This window comes from Colletotrichum aenigma (genome assembly GCF_013390185.1).
Source record: "Colletotrichum aenigma strain Cg56 chromosome Unknown KSG_Cg56_contig04, whole genome shotgun sequence".
Lineage (NCBI taxonomy): Eukaryota > Fungi > Ascomycota > Sordariomycetes > Glomerellales > Glomerellaceae > Colletotrichum > Colletotrichum aenigma.
The window spans coordinates 2,282,083-2,303,167 of record NW_023500910.1 but is presented as its reverse complement, the minus strand read 5'-3'; the positions used below and the strand labels follow the sequence as shown (position 1 = coordinate 2,303,167).

At 55.0% G+C, this 21,085-nt stretch overlaps 4 protein-coding genes across 4 annotated transcripts; all 4 read left to right on the top strand.

Moving 5' to 3' along the window:
- Window positions 1-758: 758 nt before the first annotated feature.
- On the top strand, window positions 759-956 carry CGCA056_v006509 (uncharacterized protein; the record flags this gene model as incomplete). Its single annotated transcript, XM_037321758.1, has 2 exons — window positions 759-794; window positions 873-956. The coding sequence occupies 2 exons, from the start codon at window positions 759-761 to the stop codon at window positions 954-956; spliced, it is 120 nt and encodes a 39-aa protein (XP_037180497.1).
- Window positions 957-8,912: 7,956 nt separating this feature from the next.
- CGCA056_v006508 (Grainyhead-like protein 2-like protein) lies at window positions 8,913-11,718 on the top strand (the record flags this gene model as incomplete). Its single annotated transcript, XM_037321757.1, has 3 exons — window positions 8,913-8,926; window positions 9,078-9,242; window positions 9,504-11,718. 3 exons carry the CDS (start codon window positions 8,913-8,915, stop codon window positions 11,716-11,718), a joined length of 2,394 nt encoding a protein of 797 aa, XP_037180496.1.
- A 2,496-nt stretch (window positions 11,719-14,214) lies between these two features.
- CGCA056_v006507 (uncharacterized protein) lies at window positions 14,215-14,529 on the top strand (the record flags this gene model as incomplete). Its single annotated transcript, XM_037321756.1, has 2 exons — window positions 14,215-14,249; window positions 14,322-14,529. 2 exons carry the CDS (start codon window positions 14,215-14,217, stop codon window positions 14,527-14,529), a joined length of 243 nt encoding a protein of 80 aa, XP_037180382.1.
- Window positions 14,530-19,218: 4,689 nt separating this feature from the next.
- CGCA056_v006506 (uncharacterized protein) lies at window positions 19,219-20,121 on the top strand (the record flags this gene model as incomplete). The annotated part of the gene is made up of 1 exon (XM_037321755.1): window positions 19,219-20,121. One exon carries the CDS (start codon window positions 19,219-19,221, stop codon window positions 20,119-20,121), a length of 903 nt encoding a protein of 300 aa, XP_037180381.1.
- Window positions 20,122-21,085: the final 964 nt, after the last annotated feature.

Below are 21,085 nucleotides of genomic sequence, written 5' to 3'. Positions count from 1 at the left end.
TGCGAGATTGGGGGCCGTGTCGCCGCATTCTCTCCATATTGTCTGCCTTTCATGTTTTGTTGGGGGCGATACCATTTCAGTGGTCCATCTGAGCGGTCAGAGGATTCTTTTGTGAGCTGTTGTGCCGTGCCGACTTGGACTGCTGCCAACACGGGACGAACGGCTGGCACAACTTGCCAATTAAGGGTATTGTTGTAGTTGATGACCAAAGGCGGCGCTCATTGGCCTCGTGTTTCCCCTTCAGTACAACCAGTGGGATGAACTATTATTCATAGGGCAGAATCTCCAGCATTCTCAACCACATGATCGGCGTCGCAGTCTGTTTAGCCGAATCCTTCCCCGACGTTCTTTGATTCTGCACCGATACTCGTTTGGTCCCTAGCTCAGCCCTCCCTCCAAACGACGCGGAAAAACAGCACCGAGGGATAGCTCTAGCTGTTGCTGACCCGCCAGCTGTTTCTCGCTATCGTGGCCTGTGGTTGGGCTTCTTGACGAGACTCGACATTGGAATGTGGGTAAGGAGGTACTCCTGGGTCGAAATGACGTCAGATCTTCTCCTCTTCAACGCCCCGCCACGTCCTGAAAATTTGGGAACAATCACAGCGGTGCGAAACGGCCCCCGCCAGTGGCCTGTACCAGCTCCTAGGGCGATGTCTGACATGAGCCGGTCTCGAGGACTATTCCCAAATGGAGACCTGTCGCGAGGCGCGACAGGTCGTTGACACTAGCATTAGTCGTGCGGCGCGCGGCGCGCGTGGATGATGGGGGTCCGTCTGTTTAGGCGTTACCATAGCGTAAGCAGTTTTGGCAGTGATAGTGGCTTGTCGTTGTCTTTTGAGTATCAAAATCATCGCTGATCAGTGATCACTCAGTCCATTCTGCAAGGGCAAGTGTCAAGGCTCGCGTCGGGCCCAGTCAGTGCCTCCACCGAACTATTGGGACGTGCTGGTTGCTGAAGGGGCTCGCCCAAGCGCAGCCAGATGGGCCAGGTCATCGCTTAAGCTATCATCGACAGTCGATCATCAGGTCCGCACTCGAAACGACGAGCTTGATGTTCACCTCACCGGCTAATTCGCCAGAGATGAACATATATCTGGACGGTCTTCTCTCATGTGTCAAGTTAGAAGTAGTCTTTGAAAAAAGACCCGAAGCGTTTCGACTTCGATGCCCAGCGAAAAGGGACTCCTGTGGTAAATAAGCTTAGATGAAACAAGGATCACAACGCCATTTCCCTCAGTGACAGTCGCGCCAATCTGTCGACACGCTGCATTTGGGCCAGGCTACCGGGATCCCTTGAGGCACCCTCGCAGAATTCCACCTCCGCAAAATGAAAGGAGGTTCAGAGCCATCTCAGGATCCGTACGCTTTCAGAGTTTCTTGCGCTGCGGTTGGTGAGGATGCGACGAGACTTTGATTTAGTCGCGCCAGCGTTGCATTTCCGTCTACGGTGTCTCGAGATGCCGCGCCGGCACGGGCAATCGACGGCAACAAAGTCTACCGCAATGAGATGCCTGGCATGGTGTTTCGGGATACTTAGGTGCAAGAGAGCCTAAACTCGAAACACTTGAGCAGCGTTGTGCAGCAAGATCCAGTCACCTAGAGCGCCCACCCCCGACCACCTGTCGAATATGTAAGTCTGGCACCAATAGATGGGAACAAAGGCGGAGGCTGGATGAACTTGCATAGAACGGGCGGCCGGGGCTCCGGACTGCGTGGATCGTTCCGAATGCCAAACGGCTCCTGGAGGGTATGACGTCAACGCCTCCGTTTTCTCCTCGCATCCTGACCGCCACGACAAAGGCGGCGGCATGAATCCGATGGCGCATGCTTCGGTTTGAATGGAGCAGCGGAACCCATGACATTGAGTCGCGGGAAAATGTGTCTGGTCAATTGCTGCATCCTCCCCACCAGGCGGAGGTGCACAGCGACGTCCTCTTAGAACGCCATGTACGTGTAAGCGCCCCGATAATCAGGGGTACGGAGATTGCTGTCACTCCAAGCTAGCACCACGCAAAAGGTGCTTTGATGACAATATCGCCTCCTGAGAGACTCAACACGAAGGGGCAGTGACACTGCTGCAAGCAATCTATCATTCGAAGATTAAAATATCAACCGCGATGATCATGGAAGGCTCCGTGAATATTCGAAGAATGCCTGTCTTTGGCGCCAGTAAAGAGGTGTGGACGAATGTCGCTATGCGGAAGGACGATCCCTCGGTGTGGCGTCGCAATCGCGCTTGGCCGCCACGGAAGGCTGCCCTGTGATGCCACAACCGCCGGCGACCAACAAGATATCTAGCAGATTGACGGCTCAAGATGGTTCGCGACGTGATGTCGTGAAAGCAAATTAAATGGACACGGATGGCATAGCGGAAGCCACGCCACGTGCCTCATCCCGCGCGCGGGTACCAATGTCGGCTACAATGGTGCTAACGGCGCGGCGACCAGAAAGACGTTGGCGACGTTGCGATAGCGCCGGTTTAGAGTTCACTAGACGGATTGTAACGGTCGGCGACGCCAAAGGCCTCAGTCTGCAATAGGTAGGGTGGCCGGCGGCCGTTGTTGTATTCAGTGGGCACTGATGTCGAATCAACCGCCCTGCAAGAAATTGAATTGAAACGTTGATTTTGTTGGACAACGGCGGCTTTGCGGCGAAGGTGTGTGCAGGTCTGCCGAGTCTGGGTACCCGGAACAGACTCCGCCGCCAGCCGAGGCCGAGACATCAGCCTTCTTCAACTTCGGCCGCCGGTCTAAGTCAGGGAAGCGGTCGAGAAACAGGAACGCGCAGTGCTCGTAGTGGATGGATTGCTGATCTCGTGCTTGAATCGTGGCTCGCATCGAGGAAGCAACGATACTCTGGAGTTTACGGCGCATTGAGCAACGATCGGCTTTCGCTAGTCATAGCCAGGGTCAAGCGAAAGCGTCTCCCATGGAGTTGGTGTTGCGATGGTCGATCCGAGACTAGAGTCAGCGCCGACTAAGTTGTCGGCTGCATCGAGCCGCGGGCGTGGAGTGACTCTAGCTTCTCATCTGCTTGCGCCGGCTCAACTGGCCGGCTATGCGATGATCGACTCGATGATGGGCATGGCGAGTGCCGTTGTTGGTTGAAGCCCCGGGCATGACCGCTCTTCGAGATGACGATATTGACAAGCTCAGATGAGCTCTGTGGCTGCTCGGTAGGTCATGGGAAAGGACAAACATAGAAGCCTCTAACTTCGGGCACATGCCGTTTGCGGCGTGCCTCGATTAGGATGCGACGGCTCTTCACCTCGTCTAAGGCGCTTCGGCGAGGGGGGCGAAACGGAGATTGCACAGCCACAAGGACAAAGGGTCCAGGGGTCTATTGGGGCCTATTCTGGCGCGCAATGTGCATTGTAGTGGTACATCGGCGATGACGATGGGCTTTCTTCTGCAAGCCGTTGCAAGTTCATGCCAGGTCGTTGTTGATCTGGCGGCAGAAGCAACTTCTGAGTCTCCCAAATTTTGAGGGGGGAGACACAGGTGCGCCTCGTGTGCGTTGTATGTGATGGGATTCTGCTGCTGCAGTGTTCATCCATGGAAATTGACAATATTTGAAGTTTGATATCATCACAAGGGGGGTTTTTTTTTCCTTTGTTCCGCATGCCGTCGGTTAGTGAGCCGCGAGACGCAATTGCAGGTGCGAGGGGCGTCAAGCTGGCATGCACATTCGAGCCAAGTCGACGGGGGTTGCTCGACGGATTGGTATTGCGCAATGAGGCTAGATCTTCCCGTGGAATGCGTCCCAAGCATCGGACGAGCGAGGGGGGGCTGGCGGATTATCTCGGGCGGCTTGACGGATTGATAGAAAGAAGCAAAGAAAGCAGATATTGAACTATAGCGCCGGCGGCTGTGGGCTGTGACTAGCGATGAGATGAGGTCGTGTGGCCAGGCCAGTAGACGGATGCCAGACCGGCGGGCGCGTCGGAGTAAGGCTCTTGTCCCGGGCGCATCCCAGGCGTTAAGCGTCCGGGACGCATAAGAAGGCGTTTTGTGCAGGACAACTGAACAACGCAAGCGCGTCAGCATCCAATTTGTTCAATGCTTGGGCCGCCATAGAGACCGCAAAGCGCTGGAGTATCCGTCAGGTCGAGGTTTTTCTTGGGCAGCGCTGGCATGGGAGGATGGGGCATCCGGCTGTCAGAAATGCGATGATCTCACAAGTACCGATCCAGGACACAGCATCTTAATCAGACGATATCCACCCGCCCACTCCGTACCATGACTGTTGTGGTATTGGCAGTCTAAGGGGAGAGGGATGAAGCCTGTGAGTGGAAGCAATTAGAAGAGAAAAAAATAGAGCACGAGAGACTAGGCGTGCAAGAGAGGGAAACCACGAAGGGGTCGCCGATGGGAATGACGACGAGGCCCAGGGAGCACGGTACACGAGAGTGCCAAAGAGAGGATGGGGAAAACAAATCCAGTTTTATTTCCCCTCTGTGTCGTTTCTCATGTGGCAGTGGTGATGTCGGTGCACGCGAGCATAAAGTGTGTTTTGCGACAAGAGGTTGCATGGCGGTAAATTGATGGAAGGGAGGGACCTTGTGCGGAAGATGATGTGATTGAAATTGACCCCCCAAGCGGGAGGACGTGGACGGGAGAAGCTCAGGTCGGGTCAGGTCATGTCGATCAAGTAAGGACTGTCCCGGATCGTGGACGACGGGATGTTGCGCAGGACACCGGAAGGAAGGTTGGTGGCTGCTGCTGGCCGTTGCGCAAAACGGGCAGGGCGTCTTGATGGGAAACTGGAGGAAAGCGCCAGCCAAGGTCATGGTAATGTGGACTACCACCTTCCATGCCTGAGGTAAGGCGGGCAGGCGGGCAGGTGGGCAGAGGCAGGCAGGAAGACAGGAACGGGCACGTTAAGGTTTGGGTGAGGTGCCTCCATCGCACCTGCCATGTGTGAAGTCTTTCTAGGTACCTTTCGTTCCGGAAGGCAGGCAGAGAGAGGCAGGCACGACAGACAGCGGCGGGACGGGACAGGCTGACTGGTGCGCTAAGACGGCGGCGGGAATGGCGCCCTTCATCGAGGAAAGAAAGGGACCCTCCGTTTGCACTTGCACTGATTTGCACTGATTTGCACTCGCACTGATTTACACTCGCACTGATTTACACTCGCACTTGCACTCGCACTTGCACTTGTACTTGCATTGGGTGGAAGCAGCCAACCAACCGTTGGTGTCTGTCCGTCCGTACCTGCCTCCGTCCCCATCCCCCCGTCTCCGTTTACCCTGCGTCTTACCTTACGCTGTCCCGTCCTGGGGGATGGTAGCTCCTGTGACTGGTCGCCGGCCCAGAAGGGGTCAGAAGGGGTCACGGCAACCACGTTTTGTTTCCCAAAGATCGTGCGGAGAGAAGGGATGGAAGCCAATGCAGCTGGAAGGGGAAGGCAAGGGAAGGCAAGTGGAAGGGAAGGGGTCTGGCCTAGCAGTACCTACGCGTACGCGACCTTACCTAGGTGCCGCGGGAGAGAATAGCTCCCGGAGTTTCCCTCTCTCGCTTCAGCTTCAGCTTGCTTAGCCTCACTCAGCTGCCGACCGTCTTTCAGATTTCTGCCTGCCTTTCTCTTCTGCTCGCTCGTTTTTCTGCCCAAGACTCCAGCGTTTCCAGCTGTCACGTCGGTCTGTAATATCGAGGTAAGCACAAGTGAAAGGGCCCGAGGCGAAAAGCACTACGTCAGTTGGGTAAGGCGGCCGTAGTGCGACGTCGCCCCCTGCTGCATCCCCCACTCTCCGACTCTCACTCTCGCTCTTTCTCCGAGTCTACTGAAGTTTGAGAGAAAAGTGTCGGCTGACTATGCAGGGAAGAAAGAAACGAATGGCAACATGGCTGTCTGTATCCGTACTATGCAGCAAAGTAAGGAAGGCAGCTCGACAGGGCCCCGGAAGCCAAACTGTGTGTGTGCGTGTGCCTGTGCGTGTGCTCTTCAATCCATTTCCAACTGCAAAGGCGAGGAAGGCAATGTATCTGCATCGCCTGGGCATGTACCGAGGCGGTAACCTACCTCACCTACATGGCATGCACTTGAGACTCGAATCGAGTCGTCGAGCTACGAGGTTGTGGAGGATGAATCGGTCAGGCGTCACTTCTCGCATGTCCAACTCCAGTCGTCTATACTACGTCCTCATCCCGTCGTTTGGACGCAAGAGAAAACGAGAGAGAGGATACGTACCGGACATGTTACTCACATCGCGCGTGTGTGTGGAAAGTACTCGGTATTGTTCCTGCTCTCGAAGAGCACACGGGAGGGGTGGCATCAGACAGGCCCTGTCAACACATCCCATCCGGGGGCAGAAAGATAGCGGGGGGTGCAGTACAAGGCCTGTTGTCGCGCACTAACAATTTTTCCCCCTCTGGATGGGAGGCGGCTTGACAAGGGAGACGATGAGCAAGTGGAGATGCCGCCGAAGAAGATGCCCAATCCCTGCACTGGCGCTCGCTGCAGCGACAACCAGAGAATGGAAGAGAGAGAGAGAGAGAGAGCGCGGGAGCCACACAGCCTGCGCTGCGTGGGATGGGAGAGGGTACGTACTGCAGCTCCAAATTGCAGCCATACCAGTCGTAATCACAAGTAGCATGACTTGAGATGCAAATGTCCACCTGGCTCTCAGCAGAGCAGAAAGGACCCTGGCCATCTCCAGCACCAGCAGCACCTAGCAGCAACAGAAGAAGAAGAAGAAGAAGAAGACGACCACCACCATCTCGGTCAGTCTCTGCTCGCACACATCAATCATCGACCACCAGCCAGCCTGCTGCGTCTCTTTCGCTCGCTCTCACGCATGCATACCTCTCATCCCAACATCTTCTACCATACCATACCTTACCTACCTTACCTTACATACTCTGTCCTGCCTTCGGGTACTACTTACTTGCCTACTTCACACCCTACTCGACCCTCATCCTCGACTCGAGTCAACTCGCCGCTCGCTCGCCTACTTTACCTCGCTCTGGCCGCCCTCACCTGCCTCGATATTCCCTCCCACTGTCTGATATATCTTCCCCCTCTTTGGATTTGGAGTATTTCTCAGACATATCCCCCCTCCCTCACCGGCCGTCCTCTCCAACTCCAACCAACCTAACAAGAATCCAAATTCGTCCGCCATTCCGTCCACCACACCGGCCAAGTCTCCTCCAACGTGTCTCTCGGCCCAGCTACGCCGCACAGCTGCTACTCAGGTAGCTCCTTCTATCACTTTGAAGACAGGCTGCCTGCCACCCGCACCTCGCATACACCTCATCAGTCCAGAACACAAAAAAAAAAATAATAACACACGCACACACACACACAAAAGGGTACGTACCATATCTACTTGTCTTCCCACCACACCCCAGGCATACAGTCAGGTACCTCTACCCGACGGCCACGGCATCCGTCGTCTGTCTCCTTCACTTCCATCTCTTCACGCTGTTCAATTGCGCAGACTCTCACCCTGGCCCCATATCTCTCTCTCCATCCATCCCGTCGTACCTCTCTTTTTGTCTGTATCCATACCCATACCCATACCCATCGCTCCCCCATTTTCATATTCCACGCCCTGCCCTCAACCGCCCACACCCTTCTGCTCCTCGCCCGCCCATGACCGCTGTCCTGTCCGTTGTCCGCTGTATCCATACCCATACCCATACCCATACCCGTACCCATAGCCATAGCCCAAGGCCCCATACCCATACCTTTCTCCTCTCTTCAAGGAGGACCCAGACCGCGGACCCAGATACCCAGCCCAAGGGCACCGCTCCTCCAACCCGCGCGCACACACCATCCATACCTACCTCGACCTACCTTGCCTTGCCTTGCCTTACGGTCCTTACCTGACCTTCCTCGACATGCGTGCCTACACCACCACATACATACATTAGATACCGCTCATCCCATTCACTCCTCCATCCCGTTCCCTTTGGCTCTCTCTGCAAGTCTTGCCTGGAATTACCCGTCTGTCTGCACCGACCTCACCTCACCACATCCTGTTCGGCCCTGCGCTTGCTCACAAGCTCATCCTTCCGTTCCGCGCACAGCTCCTCGTCGCATCACTTGAGAAGCTTCTCAAGCCCGTCTACACGCGCTGTCCTCGAATGCTCACAACTCACATCGCGCAGCAGTCCACCAGGCAACTACACCCAAGAACCAAGATCCCACGACCAACGGCGAACCACTTGATTCCCAACCTGCCGTCACATCTCGTGCGCATATGAGTCCCGTTCATCGCCGACTTCGCCCTCACACCTACGTCTCCTGACCAAAAAGCTCTCGACCCCAGGGACTCGACGCACCAAAACAGCAAAAGTCTCGCCGACGTTCCGACCCAACAGGCCAATATCGGGAGCAGAAGTCGACGGCGCATCTAGGCCATCGTTTTCTCCGCTTCAACCCTTGTCGGTCTGTCCACATTGCCTCACATACGTACATGTCAGGTACCCACAACTCCCTCTAATATACCGCTTTCTCCCCACGGACGTCATACCGGAGCGGCCCTTTTTCTTCGACCAGCAGCTTTTCGATTTGCTAGCGGCCTCTGTCGCTTGCCCATCATCATTTGAAACCCCGACTTCTGTTGCAGTTCTCCTCTCACCGCGTGCGACACTTTCGCCGACCCATTCGCTCGTTTTCTCATCCACCGCTCTATGAAGCGCCACAGCCCGGCTTTCCCCCACCTGACCAACGCTCGTTAAGACCAGGAAAAAAAGCAGCCATACTCGCCCAACCAACCCCGGCTCAGCTGAATCTAAAAACTAAAAGAGGCGTCGCAAGAAAGCAAGCTAAGGGAAAAGCTACACGAGGGCGAGGATTCGTATCAATCGATCGCTCGCCAGGAAGAGATTGGAAAGATTCGGGACGATACCCGCGCTGAATACCACCACGGAATTGCTGTCGCTTGACAGCACATATCTGCTCTCCAGATGTTTCGCCAAAGGTAAGCTCCGCCGTGCCTCGTCCCCCTCATGCAACGACCAAAATAGCTGTACAACCCGGCTCCCCGCACACACGCTGCGTGTTGTTGCGCCATCTCGAAACCTTTTTGCGCCTGTCCCGGCCTTTAGCTGACTCGTGTGCCCTCTGTACAGAACAAGCGCCCAGAAGCCTGGCGATGAACTGCTGGCCACTTTCAGAAAGCAGTTCCCTGAGGTAGCTGCCACAACCGCCGCACCGGCTGGTGTTCCGCAGGCTGCCGTCGACAACGCCGCCGTTGCTCCCATCCCAGGCGTCCCACTCCCTGGGTTCCAAGAAAGGTCAGCACCCGCATCCGAAGCAGTTTTCCACCGAACCTTGTGTGTTTTGCCGCCTCGAGGCTTGCTTGCCGTTGCCGTTGCTGTCCAGCCTGCCGGCCGCATCCCCCGGGATCAGTCCAGTAGGCGGAAACGCGGGGTACTTGGCCGGTTGTCAATCGACGGCCACTTTCCAAATTCAATTCGAGCATCAACGAACGCACCGGGAAGACTGCGTTTCTTTGTGTGTAAATGACGTATTTGCTAATTTTTAACTTGTCGCAGAAGCCATAGTCTCAGCCATGAAGCTTTCAGGGACCAAGATCCGACGCCGAGAGCTACGAATGAGCCGTGGAGGTTCACTCCATCACTGCTTGATCCCAACTCGTTCTCCTTCACCAACTTTGCCAATGCGCCGCCTGGCTACTACACTCCCACCCCGGGCGGCACCAACACCATCTACCACCCTCAAGCTGGTGACTTGCACACGCCCACGCTGGGTCTCGGTATGGGTCTCGGGACCCCGCTGTCGATGCCCACGTCGGAGGGCGCGATGAACTCCGGACCTGCCATGATGGACCTCGCTGGTTTCCAAGGGATGCATCCCCAGCACTTCCAGCAACAGTTCCATCCCTTCATCCAGCCTCCTGCGCCTCAGCAATCCTTCGCACCGTCGACCTTTGTGCACCAGGATACCGGCTACGAGACGATGGAACAGGATGGATCGCCTATGAATTCTGATCCGTCTGAAGAGAGGATGACCTCAATCGACAGCGCGTTTCACAACTCACCCATGGTTGGTTTCCAACAAGGACGACAGTTCAGCGGCATGCCCATGGCTGCCGCGCTCCCGCCATCTGCCGAGAAGTTTCGATTCCACGCGACTCTAAATGCGCCAACCGCCATGATCAAGCACGCAGATGAGATTCCGGTAACTTATCTCAACAAAGGCCAGGCCTACTCCCTCTCTATTGTGGACACCAATGCGACTATCCCCGTCGCTCCGGGCACCAAATTCCGCACATTTGTCCGCATTTCCTTCGAAGATGAGCAGCAGCGACAGAAGCCTGGGGTATGCTGGGCCCTGTGGAAGGAGGGAAGAGGCACGAACGAGGCCCACCAGAGAGGCGGGAAGCTGCAGGCTGTGGAATATGTCGAGGCTGGACAACCCACCGAGGGCGACGACAAGAGGACTCGCATTGAGCTGGAATCTGCATCATTCGACGGGTTTTCCGTGGTTTGGACTCCCGGTATCAACGGCGGCCCCGAATGCAACATTGCCGTCAGATTCAACTTTTTGTCCACCGACTTCAGTCACTCGAAGGGCGTGAAGGGTATCCCGGTTCGACTTTGCGCCAAAACCCAGACTTTCCCTTCGGATCCTACCCAGCCAGCGGCAGACGCCAACCCCGAGATCTGCTTCTGCAAGGTAAAGTTATTCCGCGACCACGGTGCCGAACGAAAGCTCTCCAACGATGTTGCGCACGTCAAGAAGACGATTGATAAGCTCAAGCAGCAAATCGCTCAGGCGGAGAGCGGCATGAAGGACTTTGGCAAGCGCAAGAGATCGTCGGCATCGCAGGTCAAGGGATCAGACCAGCGACCAGGCAAGGTGCAGAAGCACAAGCGGACGTGGTCGATGTCTTCAACCAGTTCGGCGGGCGGCACCCGCCCTCCGCTAGAAGAAGACTTACACTACAAGCTCCAGACACTGCAGGACATGTTTACGAGCACCAGACCCGTCAGCGTATTGTATCTCCGTGGCGAAGATCTCGACGACCCCGATGCCCATCCTGTATCTCTGCCCGGAGAGCAGGGCGGCGAAGTCACAAAGGTGGAATCTCGTGAAGGGCCCGCGTGGCAAGCACGCAGCGGACGCAGCTCTGTTGCAGGCTCTTCTCTGGTGTCGCCTTCACCTAGCTCTTTGTCTCTTGCATCACAAGCGTCGGCAGTGCCCAACCGACAATGGTCAGGTTTTGACGGCGAAGGATCTGGTGAGCCTGCATCGCGACAGGGCTCAGACCAGCCTACAAAGGTCAGTAAGACGGATGATGCCGGCAACTTGAGTGGGTGGATCGAGGCCCTCGGAGTCGACCCATCTTACCGACCCCCTCCCGAGCGTGTTGCAAAGCCCGTCGCCTGCTTTTACGTCATCCGACCTAGCCCCTCTGAGTCGGAGAAGCGAGACTACTACAGGGCGATCTACTTGGCCCAGCGCAATTTGAAAGATTTCAACTATCGCGTCGCCGCAAAGTGGAACATTGACCCGTCAAAGATCCTCCGCACTGTCCATGTCCTGGATCGTGGCCTCGAAGTCGAAATGGATGACGATGTCATTGCCGAACTGAGAGAAGGCCAGGACATGAGGCTCGAGATCAAAGAGCTTGCGGATGAAGTCCAACCAAAGCGAGAGTGGGACATGGTTGTCGACCCGAGCGAGGGAGACACCATGGACCAGCCATCTTCGCAAGGAGGCTTTGAATTGCGCCTCAACTTCTAATGTTACATAATCGGATCCATCTTCTCTTCAGCAACAAAATCGATCGGACTCGGACTCTTAGACGGGGATTTGTACTTGTTTCCGGCTGCTTGTCGCCAGGCATGCCACTGGACACGGGCGATACGAGCGCACATAGGGACTCGCACACGCCTGGTTGGGATATCGCTCAGTTGGCGTTGTTGATTTTGAGATACCAAGTCCCTAGATGGGGCGCTTCTTCTTTTCAACGCTTCCGACCACCAAATACACAGGCGGATTTATGATTTGGGTCATTACGGGCATGGCAGCAAAACACAAGATATCCCGCCCTTCGAAGGGCCGTCGGCACATTCAAGAGGGGTTTTGGAAGTACGAGACTCGGACACGGCGAGCGAGACCACGAAAACGTTTCGGTCTACTCGGTTCCGTGGTATAGTCCAAGTTGTCGACAGCCCAGGCTGCGGCTTCCTTCAGCTGTTTTTCTCCTCTGATTCTCGCATCAACTTTTACCATACTATTTGATGCCTAACCCACTGTCTTTCTTTTGTTCAACGCAGACCAACATGTACTTTGGCTTGTCGTTGCGTACACAAGTCCGAAGCTGGTTGACGAAGTAATGCAAGCATTGGAGGGCACACATTCATAGAGCACGAGCTCCCCTGCGCTGCAGCTTGTACCTTAGCAACATACCCACTGATTCTCTAGTCAATCTAGAGAACAGAAAATTTACGGCATTGACTTTGATATCATTATTCTCAACCGCGCGGGCGCGGCATCGGGCGCCACGACGATGGGATTTACAAAATGGGAAAGAGAGCCGATTTACAGATGCACTAACTCTAGGGTTCATATCGGTTCCACGGCGTTTATGCGCGACGCTTATTACTGACTAGGACAGCACAGGCGACGTTTGTCGCATCGGGCACGATGATTGGGAGACGGATGTGCCGTGGCTAATCTCGCGTGGATAAGGCTCATTTCGACGGCGGGAGCCACTTGGGTCAGCGTTGAAACCTCTGTCAACACGCGCAGCCGCTAGCGTCTTCGACGGTCTGCTCCTCCGCCATCGCGGTATCATCGTATTCCATCATAATCGAACCAGAAGGATGATGAAGGGATACAACTGCCTCGTGCGAAAGGAACGGACCCAAACCTTCTGCCAGCATTACCGGGAGCATCCTTGAAGACAGCCTCGACATCGTCGATGTATGGCGGCCGTCACCCACTAGCCACACGACGTGTCCGTCCGATCGGTCGCATTACGGCGCGCCTAGTGAAAAACGTCCTGGCGCCTTGACGCCGCGCCGGCCCGGCAAGACCTCTTGGGCGTATTCGCACCCTCTTACATGCCCGAGGTTCGCAAGGTTTCCGGGGAGGCTGCTGCAGCAATTGACGACATTCCCTCAGTCTACGGGGCTGAGCATTATCTGCGAGCTCGTGAACACAACATGGCAACTCACAAAAGCCATGACCGCCGGGCAGACGGATGGAGGGTGTGACCACAGCCAACTGGAGCAGTGAGGACAATTTCAAACGGAGCCGTTAAAACGAAGCTTAATCCTCCGTGGTCGTTACTGTAGGGGACACACGGGAAGTTTAATTCAGCATTCGACCAAATTGCCATGGAGACGGACCAACGACAATGGCATCCTCCTTCCTGGTGTTTAGGTGGATTGCACACTTCGGGTCACGGCAAAGGTCCTTGCAGTGGTGTGCTACAACGAGCATTCATTGGGATTTGGTGTGGCAGCGCTGTGGCATCTGGTTCTTCGTCCCGACAGCTCCGCGGCCACCGACTGACGAATTGCGGAGACCTCGCGGCGTCCATCCGACTCCAGACTTTCTCCGAAATACTCGGGTACCTAAGCACCACAATCGGCCGGCTTCCGCCTCGTCCGTACGATCGGCGCAGTACAATGTACCCAGCGAGGCCGCCCAACCCCTCATCACCGTCTGAAAATGATCTACTGATGCTGATGCAATGCATCAAGCCACACCGATCGACAGTGGTGTTACCCGACAAAGTTGGACGAGCCACAGACGCTGTGGCGAGTGCTTGCGCGTTTCGACGGTCTAGAACTCGTGGACGCTGTCACTTCGTTGGCTCATAACTCTGTTTCTCAGCCGTTGCGCCAGTACTTGGGTTGTTTCTCAGAGACTTTGGGTACAAGCCACGCAGTCATTCTAGCACATGAGATTACCCCGTTGTCCCTGCATACATCCTATCACATCGGTAAGCCACATGTGGCGGCTGTGGCAGTTCATCAACGTGGGCCACGTCCCTCGATTCTAGCCGAGTTTGATGCCAGGCCCAGATCCAAAATGGCCTGATCGAACGTTGTTGATGGGATACTTCCTATCTTCAGCGAGGAAAAGTCACTACTTGGACAATATGACGCCTTCGCGTCGGGCGTAGGCCGTCCCGTCTTTGGAGGAGTGTATGTATCAAGGCCCGCGCCGTGTACAGTAAGGAACACTACATGTCCCGCAAAGTCACCTACTGTTTGTTCACAACGAATGTCAGACGTTTGGCCAACCAACTATTCGAACAAGTACGTTTCCAGCCAAACCATGCGACTCACTGATGTCGAATGTCGTCTAGCTGGCTTATGCGATTTCAAAAGACGGCAAAAGATCCTTTTCATGCGCAATATCGGCAGAAACCTCGCGGGCCCCGACTGCGTTGAGCCGCACGAAACCTGCCCCGTCAGACGACATCAGATTGAGGGGGTTAAGACGAGGTCAATCTCTCGCCCGTTCGAATTCTGTTGGGAGCAGGACGTTTTGTTCCGGCGACCTCACAGGTTCTTGTTCACGAGCATTTCAGCCTGATGATTCGGGATGCCGAGGCGCCTGTTTGCAGTTGACACATCAAACCCTACATCTGAGCGTTTACAACAGCGAAGGCAGGTGTATCAAGCGGTGCAAACAGACTGGTGTTTTGTTTCGCGACGCCTTCGCGGAGAGGGGCCGGTGCGGGGAAATTGGGGTCCATTTGTACCGACTGACCCGACCCGTATGCAGAAACCGGGGCCAAGTGCCATGTGGGGATAACCATCCTCGGCGAGGAGTTTCCCGCCTACCCTAGCCCCGTCAGATGCAACTCTACGTTTCTTCGAGACGAACCGAACGTTTGGAGATGATACCTGGATCTACTACCTACTTTTCTGTCCGTCGTCTGTCCAAATTGGCTAAAGCGCAGTAACGAATCTCCTGAGAAGTCACGATGGGCGGGAAAGGAAGTCATCAGCCAGCAATGATCCCGTGTCCTTATCGTCATCTTGCAGGATGATCAACCAGCCCCTGTTCCTGAACGCAGCAATACACGCGCAAATCTCGCGGCCATGCATCATGCAGCGGCAGGAGTGCGCCCAAGGTACGACAGTGGGCTGCTGGGCAAGTACCAGTACCTCCAGAGAAAGAGGAGCCCAACGAGGGAGAGACGGTGTGGAGGAGAGCACTCGCCACAGTGACATGCCGAACTTGTGTGGCAGAAGGCTCTGAATGGTGCGAGATACGAGGGCTTGAAGACAGGCGGGTCCCTCCAAGACCGCTTGTCTTCGTCAGTGGGCTGGACGTCTGCCCGATATGGATACTCGAGTGTCGATCGTCCAGAACATCGGGGTCACGCGATGGTATCAGGGCTGAGAAAGCAGCCCAAGGGACCTCGGAGAAATACCGCGGCCGTTTCTTCATGTCTGGAGTGCAAACAGCAGTGCGTTATGCACAAAATTGAAGGGTCGATGGTATTTCTTCATCTGTGTTGAGACAAGATATGCTATGATTGCGCGGCTACTAGCCACACTCGGTGCCACAGCGCGCCCATCCGAGCGACATTTGGGTTGATCACTGCACACTAAACCTCAAACACGCATCAACATTCAGGGGAAAGGGCCAGTCAGATGCGTCTGGCAGCCAACATCTCAGCTGGCCAAGGGTCAGCCCCTTTCGCCTACATCGATTGAGTTTGGCGGGCGGTTGAGTCAAAATTTCGGCTTCTGTTCGACGCCACACAAACGTCGATCACCTGCTGGATGTGGCATTGAGGGCGAGCCACATCTGCTTCGTCCAACCGAGGCGACCGGGCAGTTGCGTGGCTTCTGTGGCTGAGCAGACATGAAGCAGACTGTTTGCGCTGTCTGCGAGGGGTGCGAGATAGGTGTGGGAGATGTACGAGGTCTGACTGGCTCCAGCCTCATGCACTCGCCACAGCGAAGGAATGAGGAGGAAACAGTTGGCGGCTGTGTGTGGTGCAGTTCGTGTAGCGACATCTGCCGCCCAGGGGTGAGTGGTGATTTTGGTGTCCCGTTAGTGAGAAGTCACTTTCTATCAGCCGAGCAACAGCCGCGCTTATTGGGCGAGCCCCCCTATACGCATCCAGACTCCTGGGATCGCCGAGGATAGGGGTACCACGAGGCGGCGGGAAGCAAGGTGGAGGGGTCCCATCAGAGGAGGAGAGACGCCTCGACCGAGCCACCGAGCGGGCCTTCTCATCAAGGTGAAGACGATAAAGAGGCGACGAGGCCCCGGATCGTGGTCAGCTCACGGTGATCTGGTCAACGAACTGCGTTTATACCCACGGCACATCTATCCTTCACTTACGAAGAGGTCTCTCTCATTTCTATTTCCTCCCAAGTTCTTTTTCGATGTGCTCACCAGGGCGAGGAGGGTTCCCGCCCTTCTTCAACTCACACGCCTCCTCCACCACTCCAGCCACAGTTGAATCTAGGTTTCTCTGCTCAGTAGCGGGAGCAGCTCCCGCTGGAACGTTGACGGTGAGCCAATGGCGATCGCGAAGACGGCCTGTCGCTTTCCTGATGCGGTAGTCTGATGGCGCTTGCCACACCCCGACGGAGAAGTCTCTGTGAGGGGACATCGCGAGAAGGAGGAGTGGCGGTGTCTACTGTTTCTTCTGCCCTCCCGGGACGTGGGGGTCGAGTGAGGGAGCGCCGCGAGGCGAGGAGGGGTTAGGGCCGCACAGGTTTGTGGTGTTCCCTACCCCATTGCTGCCGTCCGGCCTATCTCCCGCGAGTTGAGGGGATTCCCCTTGCAAATCGAGCAGCCAAGATGGCGATCTTGCCGACATTTTGAGGTTTCCGCCTGCAGGAGGGCCTAATGTGGCAACCACCCGCAGCCACGAGCCTCTCAGAAGCTCTTCAGGGCGTTGAGTCCCCTCCACCACCAAAAGGGTGAGGACCCTGAGATCGCTGCAGAGCAGCAACGGCAGCGTTTACACTAGCTCGTCGAAGAGGAAGCGAGGGGGCAAGATGCCGCCACGCGAAGATTTCACGATCTGCAGGAGAAGCAGCATGTTCTCGTGGTTTGCGGTGCCAGATTGAGGCATTCTGGCCAACCAGCACTGCTGACAGGCCAGATTTTCATGATCTGCGACCGCCTTCACCGTGGCTACGACGGTGATGTGGCCATTTCAGGGCCAGGATCGGCACTGGTGAGCCATTTCAGGCACACGTGCGGTGCAGTGTCAGTCTGTATAGGGCTGAGATGGGCAATTTTGCTTTCCCCTCTGTCTGGCTGCTTTGCCTGCCGTCTGCCGTTGGGAAAACCGCGTGCGCACGTTTTTGGTGGCGAAGATCGACGGCCCGAGGTTCACCATGGGCCCATGATCTACTGGGGAAGTGACAGATGTCGAGCGGTTTGGAGCGGTTGAGCGTTTCAAAAGGTTGGGGCGAAAGGGTAGGGATTTTCCCATCTGTTGTGGCTGCCCGTTCGATGACGGTAAAGATTTGCGACGAAGGTGAAGCGGGGAAATGCTTTTTTTGAGTGGTTTTTACGGGACTTTTCGGTTTTCCATGGGATTTCCTGCATCTCCGTCGCTGCAGAAAGTTCTGCAGCTCTCCGATGTTTTTTTTCCCTCATCGCGCGAACTTTCATGGTGCACACAATGCGTGCATTCGGCCCTTTTCATTATTCCCAAAAGTTTTATTTCGTTCCAAGCTCATTTACCTCTTTTTGCCGCTTTTTGGTTTTGATGGGCTATACGAAGGCGGAGGGATGGGTTGGGGTTACCTTTCAGGTGAGAGGAGGCGATGGTGATCGGCGGTGATCGGCTGTACGTCATTACTGCTTTCTGTCTGACGCCGTTTGAGAGTAGGGAAACCGGGGAAAGGTGTTTGCCATGGGACTCTTTGGCAGATAGTTTTAATCCAAGGTGTTTCTTCCCGACTGCTGTTCTTTCTCTCCTACATTTGCACTGCGTGATTCGATTTCGACGGCTTTTGACGGACGCCTTTTGCTGCGGTTGGGGTTTCGGATGGATGGGAGGAGAGAGGAGGACGATGGCTCCGAATTTCGACATGGCTTCGACGACGAGGCGACGCAGATGAATGGAAGAGGAGGCTTTTGAAGGAGATGGAAGTGATGGAGGGACGATGCGGGAGGTGGAGTAGGGGATCACGACACCATCGATTCGAGGACGAGGAGAAAGGATGCGACATCACATGATTACGATACACGACGCGAGCGACTGGCGACGGTTCTACATTGGTGAAGAGCATTTTGATGGATGCCTGGACGATGGTGCTTGATGGATGGGCGTTGGTGGATGGGGATAGTCGGCCGTGATGCTGCGAAGGATGGATGGCTCGGAGGGATTGTCGACCGCGCGATTCGATTGATGAACGCAACATGAGCATGGAGTTACATCATCTGGGATGGTGGAAGAGGGCGGTACTGGATGCTGTGCTATTACCGACGCATTGACGACATCTGGCTTCTGATGAATGGTTGCTTCGACTAGTCTCCGGCTCGAGATGACGCTTCCAAGTGGACGCAATCCTTGACATAGGCATTCAAGATGGCGTGGGAGAGTCGGCCGACTGCGAGGCATCGTAGAGGCTCTAGTCTGTCCGTGGAATGGTAGGTGGCTTGTTTCTTTTCGGTCAAGAGGGGCAGCTGCTCATGTGGCTGGCGTGTGATGCGAGTTTCTCGTGTCTAGTCCATCGACTCTTGTTCATCACCAAGCACGTTCCGTCTTTGGAGTTTGTCCTGTTGACACTACAGTCAACTTTACTCCGGCATGTGTAGCAAATCCTATGCCAGGTCTCTTTAGAGAAGTCACCCAGGGCCTATGGCGCGAGCTCTGCGAAGCCCAGGCCGCGGTCGCCGTCGAGTAGCAGTGCTGCTCGCTTTCTGGACTGGTATGGGCGTCTTGATAATGCTTGAGGGTGGCACGTTTGACTTTGGAATGCACCACTCTTGAAGGTGACGGAGACAGCATAGGCGTGGTTTCTCTAGGCGTTTTATGCTTGCTCTGGTTCATCCCCTAATGTCCTATCTGTTGATTTCGAGGTCAGGTCAGCTTTGTTCAAGGTTTAGCTAGAGCTTGATGTCAGAAGCGATGACTGTTTGCAAAGGTGTCGACCAACGTGATTGGGTTTGACCGCCATGAAGGTGGCGGGCCATGTGCCATAAAAGCTCTCAATGTCCACCGGATGTGCCCTTTGCTGGTTGCAAAAACACATCACAACGCATCACACCACACGCTTCTGAGGAATTCTCGCCATGGCCGCGCCTTCTAGCGCGTCCCAAGCCGTCAAGACGACGCGTTCAAGCATCGACGAAGTCTCCCAACCCCGACGAGTCCCGCACGAGATTTTCCTCGCCATACTTGACGAATTGATTGCGGTCTTCGAGGCTTCAATGGAACGTGCATGCTGGATTCTCACAGCCGAGTCTCCATACATTTCAAGTTTGGCATGTCAACCAAACTTCGTGCGACAGCAGAGACACCGACTTGCATGCTTCACGAGGATTGCGCTGATCAGCAAAGACGCACAAGCGCACGCCAATCGAAACTTTGGCCGTCGTTTTCAAATCTGGGCAGTGCTTCAGAAGCTCAGGAAAGAGATGTCTTGCCACATACTGACCCTGCCCAGAATCGACGAGTTTTCAATGCACTATAACCATTTTTACTATATAAAGGGCGGGGTTCCGTGGACGCCTGATCTGCGGTGTAGGACGTCGTTGCTGCCCCATATCGAGACGCTGAATATCCCGTATATCTTGTCGCCTGACAGATTCGCGCGCATCTTGTCCGACTTTTTTGACGTCAAACTCCTCCGGACCTTTTACGAGCGTCGAGATAGATTAGTCTCAATGTGGGAAGAGGAGGAAAACCTCTGCTCCCACGGCAATCTTCTGCCCGCCAACGAAAAAGTCCTCCCAATCTTGCAGGCGGGTTCCCCCAGTAGGCAGAGTATCGAGAAGGCGCTGGACCGGGGCACTCGCGTCATCCTCGAGGGTTATATTGGCAGGAATGATGTCGAGGTGTTTTCCACGCAGAAGGGCCTTCGGGTGAAATTTTCCCACTCCGAGTTCGAGTGCGCCTGCGACGCGACTCGCCGTGATTGGTTAGAGAGAAGGAGATACCTATTAGGTTCAGAGCGCTGTCTGTTCCCAGGCTGAAAGACGTGCGAGAGCTGGTTTGTGGACATGGGTATACGCGGCTGTTGCCTGCACAACGAGCTGACCTGGTCTTGCCATGGGTGCTCAAGGTTTATAGATGCGCATCTTGCTTTAGATGATGGTGCGACGGGAAATCGAGACGCAACGTGCCAACTTAGGTTACGGGGTACTTCTCCAGGCCTCAGAACATTTGGCGAGCCTCTCAGTTTCTGGTCATGTGGCACCTAGTTTCGTAGATATTGGGATAAACGGAATATGTGACATTTTATTTCCTTGTTTTTGACGTCTAGTTTGATCTCGCTCTTCTTTTAGTGTCACATTAGCCCCCAGACTTGGACTGATGTCCACTATGGCACTACTTCTTTTCCAGGCCTCTCGACGTAGTCGAGCACACCTTGGCCGTAGTCAGCCTTCGGATCATAGCCGGGAAGAAAAGGCGAATCTATTTAAGAAATGGTTAAGTTTCTTTCCAAAGCCAGCTCCTGCGGGGTGTTGCAATTCCAAGTTGTTTCCAACACCTCATCTGGGGCCGACTGGACGACACGTCGAGAATTTGGACATCTTCTCGGCCTTGGAAAACCTCTGTTGACCGGCTACCGTTGTTCTGATGATATTCTCATGCTAGGTATGCAGTACCAACAGGGTGTTGTGTATTAAGGTGGCCTGTCAGGCGACTGGCCTTAACTACCAAGCAGTTCTGAAGTAAACCCAAACGCCAAGTGTAGCTCATAAAGCCCTAGTGCTGGTCAGGGATGATGCACACAAAGCGCTTTGTCTTCCGCCGCAGGACCTTTGTTGTCTTGTCGCACAGTCCTTGCCGTCTGCGCGTTGCACACTGCTTCGTGAATTCTGTCCCTTCATATCTGCGCTGAGAACTCCCAAATCATTGTCATTATCGTCATTATCATCGTTGTAGTTATTATAGACCTGGCGTGTGATGTTAGCGGAACTCCAAATCTGTGTG